The sequence below is a fragment of the Sapajus apella genome, unplaced genomic scaffold (genome assembly GCF_009761245.1).
Source record: "Sapajus apella isolate SASKATOON/1434 unplaced genomic scaffold, GSC_monkey_1.0 scaffold6, whole genome shotgun sequence".
NCBI classification, from domain to species: domain Eukaryota; kingdom Metazoa; phylum Chordata; class Mammalia; order Primates; family Cebidae; genus Sapajus; species Sapajus apella.
In genome coordinates this window covers 31,644,870-31,666,027 of record NW_022436946.1, presented here as the reverse complement: position 1 = coordinate 31,666,027, position 21,158 = coordinate 31,644,870, and the positions used below count along the sequence as shown (strand labels likewise).

The 21,158-nt window shown below is 38.6% G+C and overlaps 1 protein-coding gene across 1 annotated transcript in view; it reads left to right on the top strand.

The window, feature by feature from the left end:
• Nucleotides 1–21,158, top strand: part of SLC35F1 (solute carrier family 35 member F1) — a 415,311-nt gene that overhangs the window by 345,524 nt on the left and 48,629 nt on the right. The window contains exon 4 of the mRNA XM_032274949.1: nucleotides 13,091–13,250. Within this exon, the coding sequence (XP_032130840.1) occupies nucleotides 13,091–13,250 (160 nt within the window). The remainder of the gene's footprint in view (nucleotides 1–13,090; nucleotides 13,251–21,158) is intronic.

Sequence of the window (21,158 nt, the reverse complement as noted above, 5' to 3'; positions counted from 1 at the left end):
ACAAGGTAATAAAAATCTGATTTTTTCATTTTTCTTGCTCTGTCACATAGGCTCGAGTGCAGTGGTGTGATCCTAGCTCACCGTAGCCTCAAACTTCCGGGCTCGAGTGATCCTCCTACCTCAGCCTCCGAAGTGGCTAGGACTACAGGTGCCCAACACCATGCCTAGCTAAATTTTGTATTTTTTTGTAAAGATGGGGTCTCACTTTGTTGCCCAGGCTGGTCTTAAGCTCCTGGCTTCAAGTAATCCTCCTACCTCGGTCTCCCAAAATGCTAGAATTACAGATATGAGCCACCACACCTGGCGATTTTTGCTGTTTTCTAACAAAACCTGGAAATAAACCTAGAAATAGACCCCAAAAAGTACAAGATGTTTTCCTCTAGCTTTTGAAATTGTTTCTCCCTGCTGTTTTAATGCTTGGAGAAATCAAAAGTAATACAAAATTAATGTAGAATTAATATTTTATCAGAAAACTTTTATTTCCTTCAGTATGTGCTTTGAAATGTGTACTTGCTTTAACGTTATTGTTAATGTTCCTCTGTTCATGAATTCTGTATATTAGAAATACAAGTTAGAGTTTGGCTGACTTAAGACAACCACTTCTCCAAAAATACCCAAGGTAGCCATACAGTATCAGAAAATGAATGATTCTAATTCTCATGTGCTTTGTCTTATAACCTACACTTTATTTAATATAAAAAATGCAGAGAAACAATCCCAACCAGTGATGATTTTTCAATAGCCTCAGAATTTTCTCTCTCTCTCTCTCAGTACTCTCAATGTAAGAGAGAGCTCACAGCTTCTAGATTGAGTTGAGGCTAATCCAGGCCAGACAACTTTGATGACTGGATCCTCTATAGTTTCTGCTCTGCCTAGGCCTTGATTACTTATGCTCATTTTATGTAAGGAGAATAGCAGGGGTGTGATCACATTCTGGCTCTGGCATTGCCAGGAGACTTCGAGAAAGTTACTGTCTTTAGAACTCCAATTCCTCATCTGTAAAATGGGAAAAATAGGAACATGATTCAGGGAGCCTGGCATATTAGGCACTTGGTAAATGTTAATTCCTTTCTTTTTACTTTTAAAATCTGGTTCGCTGATGATCAGAACTTGTTTTTAAAGCTGATAAAGCCTTTGATGATACCCGATGATCCTCAACAAGAAAGATGTTGTTCCCTGGGACAGCTCTGCTGTCACCGAAGGCAGATTTCCCCGCAATTGAGCTAGAGAGCTGTGTCTAATTATCTGTATCTTCCGGTCACCTAGATTTCTAGGTGCTTGTCCCAGATTTTCAGTGCATGGCAGTGTCATTTTCTTTCTTTCTTTTCTCCTTTGAGAGCTGAAGCCAAAAAAGTAAAGTGAATAAACTTGAGCAACTAGCAAGTTCAAATGACTGCCACAAGAGGACATATACAATTTACACATTTAAATTCCTATTGTAGGAAAAGAAAAGTCGTTTGGCAAAAATATTTTTCTAAATCCAAAAAATAGGACATTTCCTAGAAAGGGGCTATTATGTTTAGTCAGCACAGTGACACATTTAATTAGCTTGGCTCTCTAGGACAATATGATAGAAACATGGCTTTATCCGACGTGAATATTTTAAGACAGTAAAACCTAAACATTAAGTTCTAAAGTATGGGGTTTGGGAGAGGAGAGTGTTACATAGCACTGAGAAAAAAAAAATCTTAGGGATAGAGCCTAAGAGGGCTGGTGGCTGCCTACCAGAAAAGTTCATTCCAGATGAAATACACTACTCCCTGGAATTACATTCCTGGTCAGATTTTTAAATGCCTCTGGGATGGTGACAAATCCAGGCCACAGAATTTAAACGGTTATTGATTGTATGTGAATGTATGTTCCACAAACTATTTTCTACTCTCTTCAGCTCGACTGTCAGCCGAAGAAAGACTTCTGGGGTGTGTGTGTGTTTGTGTGTGTGCGTGTTTTACTGAAGTTTGTCTTTTTAAAGATCCTTCCCTATTAATACTTCAGTTTTACTCATCAGAGATGAATTTATAATATTTGTCACTTTTAGAAACATGGGAGAATTGCCCAATAGAAGCAGAGAAGGGAGAGTAGGAAATGTTCTTTTTCCTGGAATTACCTGCCAGTTGCCTCAAGTTTAGCCCCTGACAGCGACGCCACTTGAGGAGAGCTTTTTCCCTGTGATAGCCAGAGGGGAGGGTTAATGAGAAGCTGAAGGCTGGCAGAGGAGTCTCTTTTGGGCACAGACCATTAAAAAGAGGGATGAGGTCACCTCATTATGCTCTGCTGGAATGGGAGGGGTTTTTAAAAAATTTTTTTAATAAACTATCAGCTTCCCTTGAAAACACTGATCCAACTCTTGTAGATTTATGTTATCTCATACATAACATGTGTTGTTTTACATATTTTGAAAAAAAGTACAGATGCTCCTGGACTTATGATGGTATTACATCCCTATAAACCCATCATAAATAGAAAATACTGTAAGTCAAACCATCCTAAGTTAGGGAACTGTCTGTATATACTCAAGAGAGGAAATTTGGAAACCACAGAGTTTGGGCCATGGAGTTGTGAAGATTCAGTTTTCCCATTCAAAGATAACCACTGTTAACATTTTATTCTTATAGATTCTGATTTTCCCCATCCAGAGATTTTTATGCCTAGTACTATGATATATAGATATGTAATCAATAAACTAAATTTTACATGAACATGTATTTCATCTAAAGCAAGCATGGTATAGAGGGAATGTAGGACTCCTATTCTCCACATGATACCACCCAGGTCAGGGAAGACTTCCATTCCCTTCAAAAAGCTCAGATGATGGGAGAAAACTCTCTCTCTCTCTCTCTCTCTCTCTCTCTCTCTCTCCCCCCCCTTCCATCTTTCCATTCCTTACTTGCTCTCTACCCCAAAGAAGAAATAGCTAAATTCAATATATAGTAGGGGACTTTACTACTTGGGGGGGTTGTGATGCCTTAAAAGAAATATAAAAGGAGAGAAAAATATAATATATACATTGCTTCATTTCTGCCTACTTTACGTCCCTTGCTGGAAAGACCCCTGAAATACAGAGTCTAAGACCTGAAGACCATTTCCCCCAGGATATTTGGCTAAGAAAGTTTAGGCTACGTTAAACTGGAGTGGGAGATGGGAGGTAACACTGCCTTCTCCAATCCAGGTCTAAAATTCATTAAGCTGTTTGATTAATTAAGTTGTTTGGTCTCCATTTGGTTCCTAAGGTTGTTTAGGTGAACCATGTGAAATACAACCAATTTGACCTACAAAAATGACAATTTAAAATGGATCAAGCTATTACTTTCTGCCAGTTAAATCCTAGAAGAAATGAAAAGTAAGCGATTGGAACCGCGGCATCCAACATTAAAGAAGAAATCAGAACATGTAGTATTTTAGACACAAAAGACAGCCTCTAAACAGACATTTTATTAGAATGGAAACATAATACTATACTCAGCTTTTCTGAAGGCAGTTAAGGGCCATAAGTTGAAGATAAAGAACAAGCATTGCCAAGTTGTTAGATTTGTAAGTAGGAAATGGGAATGCTATGGAGATTTCCTGAAATGACTGTTCTTAATTTGCAAAGCAGTTTTCCCATCTTAGTTATCTAGATTTCCTTGTCATTTTCATCCATGTTGCAGAGCATGTAAGTCAGAAGACATAAAATACCATAATATACTAACTTTATTACACTCTGAGTATTTTTTTCATGAGTTAAAGTAACTGTTTGAACAGGTAAAACTGAAGTTACAAATGTGATCTTTTAGAAGAAAGCACTTCCTGCTTTCATGGAAAGAAGTAACCTACTGGCCTTTTCCTGTACTTCTGGGCAAAGCTACTCATTCTTTTTAAAGTACAATAAATTTTGTTATTACTTTGGATTATTTGATGGAACTTTGCATAATCAGCTCAGGAAAGTTGACAGTAGGCTAAAGTATAACATTTAAGGCTATATGACTATCTAATTTTTCTAATGAAAACCCTCTATCTTATTAATATGACATCAGTATCACTGTGCTCTGTTTGAAAAGGATAATTTATACCCAACTGATATTTTCTAGCGATAAATACAAATATCCAAATTCAAAATGTCATTTGAAGCTCCGTAAGAGTTTGGAGAAAGATACAGATTTTCGCCCAAAGCCGTGATTTAACATTTCACAATGAGATAATGGATGTAAAAGCTCTTTGAAATCCCTGGGGATTTTTTTAAGAGAGAGAGGGATGTTGAAGACTAAAAAATATGGCAGTAAATTTAATCTGGAAGAAAAAATAGACTAGAATAGCTAAGATAATTTTGAAAACAATGAATAATGAAAACCAATTTGCCTTAGAAGACATTAAAAATGCATTTGTAAAGCTACAGCAATTAAAGCAACATGATACTGTTAATAGTGTGGTATATAATATGGCCCTAAAACAGATATTAATATATATAAAATGTACTATAGAGAAAATACTGCAGACCAACAAGAAAGAGACTGATTATTCAACAAATTCAGTGAGAAAGTTGACTGTAATAAGAAACTGAATTAGCTATTAACTTAATTTCATGCAACAAAATATTCCAGATGAATTAAAATTTTAAATGTTAAAAAAGGAATTATAAATAAAGAACACATAGCTGACTTACCATAGATGACTACTTCACTGATTTGGGGAGAGAGAAGAAGTTTTTTAAAATGAGCTTATCAATAAATAGTTAAACCCATAATTTTTTTTAAGCTATAAAAATATTTTCAAAAAATGTAATAAAGGTCTAACAACCTTAATAATATATAAAGATATTTTATATATCACTAATAATGCTAGTACTTCAATAGAAAGAAAAAGTTTTGCTTCATCAGTAATCACATAACAAATTTAAAACAATTATACAAGTTTATATTTGATAGAAATTGACAATAAAAAAGATGATGTACAAATTGATAGAAGTACAGTAAGACTGGAACACTTATGCTCAGAAATTGGACAAGTAAATAGCCACTAACTTGCTGGAGAAAATTTTGACAGTATGCATCAAGAGTTTTTAAAAGTGTATACTCTTTAGACCTATCATTTTATAGTTGGGAATTTATCCTAAGATAATATTCAGAGATATAGGCAGAAGCTCATATTTAAGTGTGTTCTTTGAAGCATCATTTATAACTCAGAAGAACGGGAACAAATAAAATGGTCAAAAATAGAAAAATGGGCTGGGTGCTGTGGCTCACGCCTGTAATACCAACACTACAGAGGCCAAGGTGGGTGTATCACTAGGTCAGGAGTTCGAGACCAGCCTGGCTAATATGGTGAAACCTCATCTACACTAAAAATACAAAAATTAGCTGTGCGTGATGGCGCATGCCTGTAGTCCCAGCTACTCAGAAGGCTGAGGCAGAAGAATCGCTTGAACCCGGGAGGCAGAAGTTGCAGCAAGCCAAGATGGTGCCACCGCACTCCAGCTTGGGTGAAAGAGCGAGACTCCATCTCAAAAAAAAAAAAGAAATGGAAAAATGATTAAGTACTTTATAAAAATATTGACAAATACCTCATTTTAAAATGGGCAAATAATTTGAATAGATATTTTTCAAAGAAGGTACAAAATTGGCCAATAAGCATACTAAAAGGTATTTAATATCATTAGTCACTAGAAAAATGCAAATCAAAATCATAAGGAGATACCACTCCACACCCACCAGGATTGTGAAAATCTAAAAAAAAAAAAAAAACAAATGTTGACAAGCTATAGAGAAACTAGAACCCTTGTACATTGCTGATGTGATTGCAAAATGACGTGGATGCTGGAAAACAGTTTATCAATTCCTCAAAGTGTTAAACACTGAGTTACTACATGACCTGGCCGGGCTACTTCTCCATATCTACCCAAAGAAATGAAACCCACATGTTGCTCATAAAAGGTTGCTTGAAAATGTTCATCAACTGAGCAATGGATAAGTAAAACATGGTATATCCATGCAATGCAATATTATTCAGCAGTAAAAAGGAATGAGGTATGATACATGAACAACGTGGATGAACCATGAAAACATCATGTTAAATGAAAGAAGCCAGTCACAAAGGGACACATATTGTATGATTTCATTCATAGGAAATAGCCAGAGCAGGGAAATCCATAGAGACAGAAAGTAGATTCGTATTTGCCAGGAGCTGTGAGGAGGGAGGAATGTAGAGTAACTACTAGTGGGTATAGAGTTTCTTTTGAGGATGATGAAAAAATTAGATGAAATCAGATAGTGATGATGGCTGTGCAACTCTATGAATACACTAAAAGCCAGTAATTGCACACTTTAAAAGGGTGTAAGTTATAGTCTGTATTATATCTCAAAAATGTTAAGGTAAATCTAACGATATGATACAGTATCTGTATTACAGGTTTAGGGTTTTTAATTTTTTCTTAAAAAAAGAAGGCAACTGTCCATGGGGTGTCTTTATCCTAAACTGGGAGTCCCTGGAGTGCAGGGGCAGTTTTACCTGCCTTATCACGAAGCTGGCTGTACCCATATAAAGTAGTCACACAACAAAAATTTAATAAATGAATGAATGTAGTGTTTCCTTATAGTATTATGAATGTCCTGAGGAAAGAAAGAAAGGATGTCTTCTTCGTCTGTGTATGCCTTCACTGTCTCCACTCAAAACCTGAGATTTGGTAAATGCCCAATAATTGTTAGCTGAATGAAAGAATAAACTTCTCCTGGTGTTATTCTTCCTCTAATTCTGCAGTTCTCGTGACTTCCTCACAGACATTCCACTAATTTCATTTAAACTATTTCTTCTACAAAATAAGAATTTTATCCCTGTAACATTAGTTGTGTGTATCTATGCCTTTATTCATGAATGTATTTAGTTGACTTGTGTCTGTCTCTATAATGTCTTTGTGACTATAACTGAATTTCTAAAACTCTGAAAGTTACTCCATTGACTTGACTGGATGAGGCCAACTGGCATTTGACTGACGGTGATGATGCAACATTTTTGACTTACACAGAACTCCATTGCACAGTCACTATTATAAGGTTATGTGGTTGTGATAAATGCAGTTGTACTACATGACTCTCAAAACTGATTCAAAGTGATTAAATAAAGAAAATAATATAAATCCTTTCCCCATGACATGTCTTATATCCACACAAAGCCCAACAGCCTCACCTGTGATGTGATACCATAGCAGCTAGTCAATATCATACTTGATCTTGGACTCTCTTTCCTAAAACACCCAGAGGCCTTCTCTGATGCATATATATGCATATATACATATGCATACACAGCATATAGTCAACACATTTTCTTTGTAGAAAATTTAAATTAAAGTGTACAGTGTCAGAGCAACGTAACACAGGTCAGTAGGATTTAGGGCCCACGTGAATGCACACAGGGGCTGGGGCTTTGGGCTTTGATAGACACTCAATAAATGTCAGCTGAATGAAGAATAAACTTTTTCTGGCTTAATTCTTTCTTTAATTCTTCAGCTCTCATGACTTCCAAGGAGGATTTGCAGGAAAGAGCCAGGGAAACAAGAGGGTGAGGTTCCCTTGGGTACTGGAGGGAGGGGAGCTGTAGCAGCTGGCCGCCCACTTGGCAGGAGTGAGGTAGAAGCACCAAGGACACCAAGGAGAGGACTTCCTCTCTCTGCTTCCCCTAACTCCCTCTATCCTACCCGTGTGCCAGCAGTTGCTGGGGCATACCAGTAGTTGCCCAGAACCCCTGGCAGGGTTGCTAAGGGGAGACAGCCCCCCATCCCCATCCCATGCCACTGCTCCACAGCCTGTGCCTTTCCCGGCATCCCAGACATAGAGTTGTGAGCTCTTGTGGACCAAAGACTTGTAAAATATTTTGTAAAACCAGGATACAATTGGAGAGACCCACCAGCTGTAAAGAGTGTTTGCAGTCTGAAGGCAGGTTTCACAGACACACAGAAAGTGTTTCATCTTCAAGAGACTATCCACTACTGGGACAGCTTCATGACCATGTCTGAGGGGGCAGGCACACATCATGATGAGCACACTTTCAGAAGTGTGAGTGTCGTAAGCCAGGTTGAGGGGACTGCTGACAAAGGTAAGGAGTGTCCACAGGAGTCCAGAGAGAAGCCTGAGGGGATTTTGGCAGGAAGGGAGGGGTGGGATGTGTGTGAGCAGGAGAGGGCATAACCAAATGTGATTAAAGACTGCAGAGAAAAGTACAGTGGTAAGATGATCAGAGATCAGCTGGAGTGAAAACGAAAAAGAGGTAGGGAGAGAGAGGGGAAATTAAATGATGCGTCAATCTTCCTGTACATATATACATAAAATTTTAATGCTACTTAATGTTGACTGTCTTCTGTTGTCTTAAAAGTAATGTCAACATGAACCTTTTTTATTTAAATAACTTCTGGAAGCTACACTTGAACTCTGATCTAGGAGTCCAGAGGCTAGTGTTTTAGGCCCAATTCTTTGCTTTTTTTTTTTTTTTTTTTTTTGAGATGGAGCCTTTCTCTGTCACCCAGGCTGGAGTGCAGTGGCGCAATCTCCACTCACTCCAACCTCTGCCTCCTGGGTTCAAGCAATTCTCCTGCCTCAGCCTCCTGAGTAGCTGGGACTACAGGCGCATGCCAGCACGCCTGGCTAATTTTTCAGTAGAGATGGGGTTTCGCCATGTTGGCCAGGATGGTCTTGATTTCCTGACCTCATGACCCACCCACCTCAGCCTACCAAAGTGCTGGGATTACAGGCATGAGCCACCATTCCCTGCCAGGCCCAATTCCAATACTAATTTGCTTTTCTCTTAGACCATCTTCACTATATCCGCTTAAGTGGAAATTGTTGTAACTTTCTTAAAGGGCGGTTGTGAAGATTTACTTTATCTACCATAAAAATAATATAATTGTTTTTACAAACTGTTTGTGTAAACAGTGCAACTAACTGTAAATGTTATTTCAAACAACAAGGTTCAAACTGAGTAAAGTGGCTTACGCCTGTAATCCTAGCACTTTGGGAGGCTGAGGCAGGAGGATTGCTTGAACCCAGGAGATTGAGACCAGCCTGGGCAACATAATGAGACCCCACCTCTATTTAAAAAATAAATTTAAGAAAAACTTACAAAGTTCAAATAATAATCCTTGTGCTATCACCATGACTTTAGAGACTTTGCCCCAGCCGTTGTGTACTGTGTGCCTCAGTGTCTCATCTTTTTGTTTATTTTGTTTTGAGACGGAGTCTCTCTCTGTCACTCAGGTTGGAGTGCAGTGGTAGTATCTCAGCTTATTGCAGTCTCCGCCTCCTGGGTTCAAGTGATTCTCCTGCCTCATTCTCCCAAGTACCTGGAATTACAGGCACACACCACCATACCTGGCTAATTTTTGTATTTTTAGTAGAGACGGGGTTTCACCGTGTTGGCCAGGCTGGTCTCAAACTCCTGACCTCAACTGATCCACCCACCTCAGCCTCCCAAAGTACCGGGATTACAGGTGTGAGCCACTGCGCCCAGCCATCCCTATTGACAAAATTAGAAAACAGAATCTTAGACACCTCTGGCATGTGTTGCCTGAGGATTCAGTGCACGAAGAGAATAAAATTTGTTTAAATCCTTAGGGGAAAAAAAAGCATGCTATGTAAATCTAAGAGTAATGAACACTTTTCTTTTCCATTAAATTGTTTTTACTGTCCTTTGAGTTTTTTTCAGAACATAAGATTGTTATAAAATAATATTTGTTTATGTTTTGGTATGGCTATTTTATAATTTCTTTTTAGATTCAGAGATGTATACAGGGGAAGTTAAATCTACTAAAAAGATTAATGACTATCAGTAGTTTTTTTTCTTTTTCTTTTTTAACAGCTTCAGTTATAATGCTTCTCTTTTTTACTACTCTAACGACCACTTAGCTAAGGAATTAAGCTACCGGAAAACTGTTGGAAAATTATTTTGTCAATATATTTTATGTTATATGACCACGGGGGAAAGCTGAAAGCAAAAATCACTAAAAAAGAGTAGCGTGTTTACTAATAGCCGCTGCCAAACAGTTTCTCTGCAATATTTACAGATGCCATGGTGAGACCTTCAGCTGTAGCAATTAAATATTCCCGTCATTGACCTTCACTAAAACATTGTTTAAAAAAATTATTGTGACATAACTTCTGCTGATACCAACAATTCGTGTGACCTTGAGCACATCATTTCACCTCTCAGGACTTATGAATCCTCAACTGTTAAATAAAGGGGTCTTGGTGATTTTAAACTGGGGAGATACTGCCCTCCAGGGGCCTTTGCAAATGTGTAGAATGTTTAATGGTCAAGCCCCAGCAATGCTAACTGCCCTGAAGAAAGTATGAGACAGTCTTGCAAAATGAATTGTCCCAACCCAAATGCCATTAGCAACCTTGATTATTGCTAGTGTCCCTTCTGACAGTCAGTGATACCACAGTCTGACCATTCATTGATTTATTCAGCCACCAATTACCGAGGCCCCACCGTATCCTAAGCACCAAGCTTCTCTCTCTCAAATGCCGCAGAAACTCTGGCTCAATTGTATCCTTCTTTAAGAAAAATTAAAATTATATACTTCTTTCCCCTCTCTTCTTTCTAAAAGCTTGCACTTACCCACAGGACCACCTGATACTTACAGATAAGAATTTTCCAACTCAAACCATAAAGGGAATAGATCTCGGGACTCATCAAGTGCTTTGCGTTTCCTAATGACACTGAGAACCTAAAAGCTCACTTCAGCCCTCCTCAAAGACTGGATGTTGGCCTGGCTTGCCCTCAATAATTCAGGAATAGAGGCTTTCAGCTCCACTGACTGAGGGCTTCCAGTTAGATAATGAAACCCTAATTCTGGAGTGTGCAGCTAAATATTTCAACTTGATTCAATCATTTTTAATTTTTAACACAAAACACCAAATGTTTTATGCCCAGTGAATAGTTTTCAATGGCAAACAGAAATTTGCTAATATACTTCAATAACATCTGAGGTTAGCTATAATACCTACCTTAGGGCATATTACCACATCATTAACTTACATTGCTAATTAACTGGAGTGAGCAACTGTGTGCTATAGTACAATACTACCTGCCACCACCTCCTTCCTATAGTCCCTCCAAGAGTGCTGTGACCTTTGTGCTCAGCCCCCAGCCATCACAGTGCTACTTAGCATTCACATGGTTCTTCCTCACCTTATCGTCTCAGCAACCCCGGAGACAGCTTACTATTCTGAGTGCTTGTTTCATTTTGCAGAGGAGAAGACCAATGCACAGAGAAGCACGAGCATCTGTCCAGCTCACAAAAAGCTTTGGGGTTAGAGGGGATTCAGAATGCTATTTGCAGTGCTAAGAAGCCACTCTGATGTTTGGGGATGCTTTGCAAATACACAAACCTTTTCCAGCCTCCAATGAATCTTGGAGACTCCATTTTGATGTTTCTGGTCATTAAAAATCTTTGTATGTATTTGTTCAATAACTCTTATTGAACACTCCTCCTAAGCCCAGCAGTATTCTGATGCCAATAATCCTGTATTAATTAAGTACTATTACAATTGGAACTACAGAGGAGAAGTACAGGGTTCACCTAAAACATCAAACAGAACTTAAGCTAGCCGGGGGATCTAAGAGGCTTTCCTGAGGAGGCAATTTATAAGCGCAGGCCTGAAGGAAAAGGAGGAGGAAGTCCAAGCAGTGGAGCACTCCAGAAGGAGGGTTGTATGTAAGTGAAGGCCTGGGGCAGGGAAGAGAGGTTTGTTCCATGTAGTAGAGGATGTTAGCTCAGTCTAGGTGGCAGAAGAGAAGAGGGTGTCATGAGTAGATTTGAGAGATGTTTGGAAGATTAAATTGGCAGAATTTGGCAATCAATAGGATATAGACAATGAAAGTGGAGGGGTATTGAGGGTCTCTGCCCTATACTGGCATTTGGGTGGTAGGGGGCACTTGTGTAGAATTCTGGCAAGGAGATATACTGGGCAGTTGGGCAAATCACAAGTTCCTCATGTGGTACAAGGAACTCGAAGTTCTAGATGACATCACTTTGTCTAAGAGAGACTCTGTCTTGGATAGTGTATCCAGAGGTCTTACCACAGTGTGGTAGATTCTGAATTACTTCCATGGAGCCCAGAGCATGTGTTTGAAAGCAGGGTTATACACCAGCAATGAGGGCTTCGTAATTTATGAATTACGTTCGTGTGTAGTATTTCTGAGGTTCGTACTGATCTTTGGGGAAAGTTGTTATCTTCATTTTACTAACAGAAATTTGAAGCTCCTGAGTTTGTGATTTGCCCAAGGTCACACAGCTACAAATGAGGATCTGTACTTAAATTCAGGTCTTCTGGCTCCTAGCACAGGGGTCTTTTCATTTCATCACATTCTCTCTCTACATAATTGGGGCAAATTCTCTACCAACTCCTTGGACTTTTATGTCAGATGGAATCTATTGGTGCAAAATATGTAAAAATGAAATCAAACTTTTTTGCTATACTCTATTCTTAACTTTCTTTTTAAAAAATTGTTTCTAGTAGTTTTTTAAGTATTTTACTTTTGACACTCATGTTTGTATTTATATTTAGAGCAATTTTTTATTTTAAGAATGAAATGACAAGAACAGATCAGCTTTTACTGGTAGCAGAAAGACAGTTGTTCAGGAAATATTAAATTCAACCTTTGTCTAAATTCTAATAATTTATAAAACATTAAAAGACCAACTGCACCCTCACCTCCCATTCCCAGATCTACGCATAAAATAGGGTGACAATGTAAAAAGGCTGAGTGTACTCTCCCCAAACCACAGGTGTTCCCATGGAGCATGGCCTGGCTCTGAAGGAGGCAGGAGGCAAAGCTGCCCCAGCACCTGGAGGCAGGAGAGTCTTCGCCACCAGCCTGTGTCATCAATTTGCCTTCTCTTCCTTCCCTCAAAGTATGGGGGATGTTTACAATTAAGTAAATAAATAAAACTAATATCCATTTATTTCAGAGTCTGTTTTAACTACATCAAGTCAGGTTCTACACAAAATCTCAGGTTCAGGGGAAAGACAGAACCCTTTCTGCAGAGCTAAGTTAATTTCCCCTGTTACATGGAAATCTTCCTCCTGAACCTCCTCTTGTTGTTTACCTTCCTCCCTCCCAATAGCTCCTGGATTGTTTTGTGATCCCAGTAGTGATTTTGCTCTCCTGGTTCTTCCTGCTGATCCGGTACAAGGCTGTGCATTTCATCGGCATCGTCGTCTGCATCCTGGGAATGGGCTGCATGGTAGGAGCAGATGTGCTTGTGGGAAGGCATCAGGGAGCAGGTGAGTCTTCAGATCTTCACCAGGTTCCTTACCTTTGCAGGTGAGGCTAAGGTGAGAAGTGGAATGTGCATAGTTGGGTGAAAACAAGGACCTTAGGAACGTGGATTTCCCAGTAGTTGTGTCCTATTCATGTTTGTTCCCCACATCTATACAGGGCACATAGGAGGTGCTTAATGCATGTTTCTTGAGTGAATGAAGAATGCAAAATACAGCTTTCATACCCTCTCTGCATCCATTCAGAAACATGCAGACAGTGTTTAAAACTGAGAGTCATGACCTACCAAGATGTTTTGGAGGTCAATCCATTCCTGAACCAGCTGCCTGGCCCAAGCCCTGGTCCTTGTGGTCCTTGTTAGAGTTGGTGGTAATGAGTTCATTCACTCCTGAGCCACAGGGCCTTCCCCACATTTTCCCAACCTCAAACCTTTCTCTGTCAAGCCAGCGAAAGACTGAGCTTTCAAACTACTGGGTGAAGATTGGTTTATAGGCCTATGAGTGAATAAAGTTTGAGGACTTGATTAGGAGTGCTCCATAATTTAGGAGGGAGAGTTAAGTTCAGTCTCCTCATACACGGTTTATTTGTTTTGTGAGGAGGGGTTATTGGTTTCAATTAGAGTTTATAAACCCATAAGGTAAGCTGTATGATTCCCACTCATCAGAATGCTGTGAATCTGCTGAGGGAGCCCCAAGCCAGGGTGGTTTCCAGAGGACCCTTTTCAAAGCATCGCAGTTCTTTAAGATTTACTAAAATTTTTGCTACAGAAGGGTTTTTGGAACAGAAAAAAAAAATGTCCTTCTTTGTTAACATTGGAAATGGGATGGAAAGTACCCACTTTTCTGTAGTTCTTGGAATTGCCGTTTCTCTTAGGAAATTAGATGATAAAAGAGTCAAAAGTGGACCATTTCTCTTTATGAGACAAGGTCACATGAAGTCTCTGAAACGATGTTATGTATGTTGTACCATAGAACTTTATAACTGAAAAGGACCTTGTTCAGTTCCTTTATAATTGATATATGCAAACACCAAGATCCATGCAAACCAAGTGAGTTGCCCAAGGTCACAGAGCTGACAAAGCAGACACTGGAACACAAGCCTCTCAGCCTCCAGGGCAGGCCTCTTCTCTCTCTCCCATGTTGCTGGGAGCTGAAGATACAATACAGGGCAAAAGAGAGACAGCCTCAGCCTCATAGATCCATGCCACATACACAACACTATTGGTCCCCACTTCAATAGAAAGTCTGAAAATACATACCTTGATGTTTCCTGGATTCTCTTCTGTGAAACACTGGTTCCATGACATAGCAATAGATGTCATATGAAAGGGCCAATATTATGCTATAAACATGTAGTAATCTTGATATGAACAATCTTTGGAGCAATCAGATAATATTTTTGTCTGATACAATGTGGCCAGTTGTTCTAAAGTCATGATTTTTTTTTTTTTTTTTTTTTTTTTTTGAGACAGTCTGCTGCTCTGTCACCCAGGCTGGAGTACAGTGGCGCAATTTCAGCTCACTGCAACCTCCACCTCCAAGGTTCAAATGATTCTCCTGCCTCAGCCTCCGAAGTAGCTGGGATTACAGGTTCCCACCACCATGCCCAGCTAATTTTTGTATTTTTAGTAGAGATAGGGTTTCTCCACATTGGCCAGGCTGGTCTTGAATTCCTGACCTCAGGTGCTCCACTGGCCTCGGCCTCCCAAAGCGCTGAGATTACAGGCATACGCCACTGCAGCCAGCCTAAAGTCATAATTTAATTATATTTTCTCAGCTTTCCACACACTGTGTAAACACAGAGTAAGCAGAAGCCTGTACCCTCAGCTATGGAAACGCTACCTTCATGAACCCCAGCCGCTCATCTTAGCTGTCCTCTTGCATTTGATAGTCAACTATAAAGATGAACATTTAAGCCTAGAATGTTAAGCTAATTTGAATTGATTTCACTAAATTGTATTCATTAATCCTGTAAAAAATGTCATTTTGATTTGAAATGGAGTGTTAGAAAAGAAGCAAAACTACTTAAGAAAAAGAAAGTAGTCCATTTGAGAGTCTTTCCGAAGCGTCATTTTTAAAAAACAATGTAGATGTGGCTAAAACATACTGGAGTAGAATTTGGTTTGTTCATGTGAATGTGTTTAAGGCTCACGGTATCGTTGCTTTTGTGATATACAAAGCGCCAGTGTTAACAGAATTAAGCTTTATCATTGTGGAGCACCTTCTGTGCTGTTGAAATGGTGCCCATGTGCATAGAATAATGTTTTAAGACCAGCCCAGATATAGGATCCAAAGGCTCGTTTTATAAAATCACAATTGGACATGCTCTGCCTCTATAAAAATATTAAAGTAGGCAGCAATTTAAGCTATCCTAGAGAACATGTTGTTTTAAAAACAACCCACTGGTTTTGAGGTCAATAGAATCCTAAAATTGTTGTCTATCATTATCAAAAATATTCTTTTTTTTCTTCATCTCTATGGCAGAGTTGGTTCAATTGCATTAATCAGCCAGGGTCACAAAACTTTTTAAAAATACTGCAGGTACTCACCAGAACATAAATCAGGCATCCAAGTCCATATAAATTGTCATCACCAGGGCAGACACATTCAGAAATCCCAGTGACTCATGACGCCAAGGCAGGAGGGCCACTTGAGGCTGGGAGTTCAGCCTGGGCAACGTGGTGAGACCCCATCTCTATAGAAAAAATTAGCCAGCATGGTGGTATGCACCTACACTCCTAGCCACCTGGGAGGCTGAGGCAGGAGGATTGCTTGAGCCCGGGAGTTCAAGGCTATCGTGAGCTATGATTGCACCACTGCACTCTAGCCTGGGCAACTGAGCAAGACTCTATCTCAAAAAAAAAAAAAATCACAATAATAATAAAATTATCATCACTGTATCAACAATTTTGCACAGGAAAAGAGACTGTCTTACTTCATCCTTTTTATAATGTTTACTGTGTTTCACCTTTGTTTGGGATTTTGACAATTCTGTCTCCAAGCACATTGATGTTGGCTCTTTCAAAGTTTCTTTGACTTCATTATAATTAAAGCAATTGCTTTAATTCTACTTTGTCAGCATGTTTCTTTGTTATCTATCCAGGAATTCTTTGTTTTGATTTAAGTCTGGCTGAAGGAAACTTCTTAGATGGCATTAAGTACTTTATGTACAAAATGTGTCAGGGCACAGAATGATGTGCCAGGAATAGCACTTTTGATGAAACTTGACCAGCAAGTTTCCCACTCTAGACAGAGATGTGGAGAAACTATCCTAGTCCGCGGCCTGCAAGACTCTGCCTTAGAGACTATAGAGTGGTATACGTGGGAGGAAGGATGCAAACAGCCCTTACGTTCTCATTCTGTGTGTGTCATGTGTACAGCTGATCGCCCACTCTAGGACGTTTCCACACCTTTAAGCTCACTTGAAGGAAATGTCTTTTCCAAGTTTATTGTTAAAAATCAATGGGCTTAATATATATATTCTCTTTGCCACCTTGGTTCCATGTCAGCAGTATAGGCCTTCTCTGAAAGATCACCTCTGCATTTACTGATGTGCAGGATGATTGACATGCAATAGAAGCGGCTCCTGAGAATATTATAAATATTATAGATGCTGGCATATGTAAAAATGACTTAGTAAAGTTGAAAAGATTCAGCACCAAGACTTCTTTACTTGCCTGGAAAAACTTAATGGATATAAAAGGCAAGGTTAGAAGGTAATAAGATTAAGATAAAACCTAATTAAAATAATAAGATATTATTATAAAATATCTTCCTTGCCCTTCAAAATATCTGCTTTCTAGCACAATACATTTATTGCATCTTTCAGTCCATTTATCAAAGATGTTAGATGCCAACAATAATTTTTTATTACACATAATTTTATATTTATTTCAAGGAAAAGAAAATATTTTCAAGGAGCCAGGTAATCAAACACAATCAAGTAAAAATGACATTTTTTTACTGAGTGCCCACAGGTGCCAGGTACTTTTATTATATATTATTTCATTTATTCCTCCTAACTATATAAAGAATTTTTTGTCATTCTTGCAGCTGAAGAAATCAAGGCTCAAAGAAGATAAGCAACATGTTTAAGGGCAAACCATCACCAAATTATGTGGCCCAGATGTGAAATTTAGCCAGTATTCTTTCTGTTATACTACTTAGTCTTTATTTTTCCATAATTGTGACTTCTGTAACAAGTTTTATCGTACTAAATTAGTGTAAGTGACTGTCCTAGATTGCTCAAAATGGAGAAGCTCCCCAGATGTGGAACTTTTAATGCTAAAACTAAGAGAGTCCCAGGAAAACAAGACAGTTGGCCCCCCATTTGAGATGTAGATGTATGCAATGGGATGGATACATTTTCAGGAACTGCACTAATAGTCTTTCAACACTCTAGAATAGTATAACTCCATTTATTTCTTGTCCTAGTGGTAAATCATGATTTCAAATAACCTTCCTTTTTTCTCCCACCACCATGCATACACAAACATGCTTTCAAACATGACTTTTTTTAGTACTTAAAAAAATCTAATAAGGAAAGCTAGTTTTTGCAAAGCAATTATGACTAGGTTGATTAGAATCAAGGAGCAATCCAAAATAAGAACGCCCAATTCAACAAAACAGGGGGCTATTGAACGGAAATAATTTATTCACTTTTTTAAACTGCAATTTAGTGAACACTTACTAAGTGTCAGAGATAATGCTAAGCATTTTGCATGTCATATTTTACTTTATTCTCACAGTAACCTAATTTTAAGATAAGGAAACTGAAGTTCACAAAGACTCTGTAGTTTGTCCAGTGTTACACAGCTAGTAAGCGATTAGACAGCTAGTAAGTGATAGAGATGTGATCAGACCCAACTTTACCAATGAAAGCTGTTCTCAATGAAAACATTTACCATAGGATGTATTAAGACTTTTACTGTCAGCTCAATTCATTTAGCCTTTTATTGAGAATGTGTAATGCTCCAGGATCCCTGCTAGAGACCACATAGAATATACAGCTGAGTGAGCCACAGTCCCTGCCCGTCAACCATGATTTGTAAGAGAACAGCTGGCTGCAAGTTCACCAGTAACAGGCAAGGAGTGGGATATGGTGGGTGCCACAGACAGAAACCAACGCTGTGAAATTCAGAGGAGGGAGAGAACTATTGGGTTGGGTGGAAATTTCATAATTTTAAATGTGTCCATTTACCCAAAATTTACAAATCATTATTGCCTATTGTGGTTTTATACACACATCAGTGACATGTTCTGAACATAACCCTCCCCATGAACATTGTGCAGAAGCTGCTATCACCATGTCAGGTATCTACTGCATGAACAACGCATAAAATACATTAATATTTTAAATGTTGTTAATCCAATATGTTATAATTTCCAATTAACTAGATACAAATTTTAGACACAAAATATTAGTCTCAGAACTTATACTTTTTATTATATCAAATACTTCTTTATATAATGTAATTGGATAAAATTGTGTTCTGGTTAATTTCATTATGTTAAATTAGCTAAACTTTTATATATGTTATATGTACCTACTTTCAAATGACTTAACTGACAGATATAATTACCAGCAAAATTACAATAAATAATATTTAATCTTTTTGTTAGTGATAACTTAGAAAATACTTCTGAACTTGTAGTTACAAAAAATTGTGTTGTAATTATCAATAATTATTACTGAATTGGTGAAAACTCAAAGTAGTGATAAGTGGATTTCTTACAGTCAAAGGCCAGTTAACAGAAGGGGCCGTAACTGTGTGGAGTTTGAAAAATATTGGTAAGAATGTTGACTGAAACAGTGTGCCCTCTTTTTAGGACTTTCAAAAGGTAGATCGATGCTTCCCTAATTTCTATTAAAATATTTCATTATGATTTAGCTCTCTTCAATTCCTTCTATAAAATTAGTTTTATTAACCAAGAATTGTATTATGCAGCACTTCCACACTTCACCAATACAACAATAATTGATATTCATAATAATGACCCCATGTTATCACAAGATTCTAAAATGTCTTCTGAGTGAAAAGAGACTGGATCATGTTCATTATAATTTTACAATTTTACTTAGAGATATGTTCTATTTTATGGGTCATTCTTCAGATGAACTACTTAAAATTAAAAGTTTGTCATTATTTTGCAGTTGACACATAAAAAAGATTAATCAGGTTGCCAGAGATTTCACATTCTGTCACAGCAACCTTAATTTTCCTAAAAGATCTGTCCAGGGAACTCTCACCAAGCCTGATTTCTCATTAGGGCCTCATCAAGTTCTCAGCTCATCTCCTGAGCAGTGATGTCTAACTCCCCATGAATCCAAAGAGAGCTTCCAGCTCTCACAAAATCACATTCTCAGCTCCATTCCCTTGAGGATGACTCCAGCAGGATGCTACCTTCTGGCTCTCTTCCCCTCTCTCTTCAATCCTTGACAGGAAAGGAAGTTGCCTTAGAAAAATTGGCACCATTTAGAGATAGAATCTTCCTTGGTGACCACATGCCAAGGTCTTTCCTCAAGCTCTGCCCAGATTCTTTGGTGTGAAGCCACTACCTAGAGAATGCAGAGTGCTCCCCACTGAACAGTGAGAACCCAGGCTCATCAGGGAATCCAAGGCCAAGCTATCGTGAGTCCTTTTCTTAGAATCACGCTAGAGTGAGCACCCTTGCCATTCTGAACTTGTGCTACTCCAGAGCTACAGGTCAGCTGAGCTCCTGCACTGCTGACTTATGCAGGACCGAGCCAGAGACCACTTGGGTATAGAGCCCACCAGTGAGGCCATTCTAGCTGCCTATCTCTACTCTCCTCCTTTCCTGGCTCCATACATCCTAGAGTGGGAAGTTTGCCCAATTCTAGGAAATACCTGGGTAAAGCATTTATTTTGTTTTAAACCAATCAAAATTGAGTTTATTTTTATTTTTATTTATTTATTTTTTGAGACAGAATTTCGCTCTTTCACCCAGGCTGGAGTGAAGTGACACGATCTCAGCTCACCGCAAACCTCTACCTCCCAGGTTCTAAGGGATTCTCCTGCCTCAGTCTCCCAAGTAGCTGGGTTTACAGGCACCTGCCACCGTACTCAGCTAATTTTTGTTGTTTTATTAGAGACAAGATTTTGCCATGTTGGCCAGGTTGGTCTTGAACTTCTGACCTCGAGTGATCCACCCCCTTGGCCTCCCAAAGTACTAGGATTACAGGCATGTGCCACTAAACCCAGTCCAAAATTGAGTTTAAAACAAAAAGAATTTTTAATGAAAAAAATATTAATGTGATAGTGAATTACATATATTTACACTCTTAAGTTACTTACTTCAGGGGAGTTGAAAATTTCAACCCATTAATCCTTTCACTCTCATTTACTAATAATTACACATTTTGCCCATGGTCAAAATGGAGTCTTGATGGCTTCTGTTGTAGCTTCCTTCCCTGAATAGCAGAAGGTGGAAATTTATGCTGCTTCTGTTTGTTCTACACCATGTTCACTAAACTGATGGAAAATGCCCAGAAACAAATGTAGCTTGTACATCTATTACCATATATATATAGACACATACCTGGACAAAAGATAGTGGGCTTTGTGAAGAGGATGTGATCTGGAAGAGACTCATCTCTTTCTTAGTCAGAGAAGACTTCTAATTGTGTCAACATATGCAGCCTTTTTATATCAGAACATGTCTAGAGCACAGATAAACAAACTTTAGTAAATTTAAGTTGGAAATTGTAGAACTTCTTTTTTTATTGCATTTTAGGTTTTGGGGTACATGTAAAGAACATGCAAGATTGTTTCATAGGTACACACATGACAGTGTGATTTGCTGCCTTCCTCCCCTTCACCTATATCTGGCATTTCTCCCCATGCTATCTCTCCCCACCTCTCCACCGCCCCCGTCCCTCCCCCATTTCCCCCC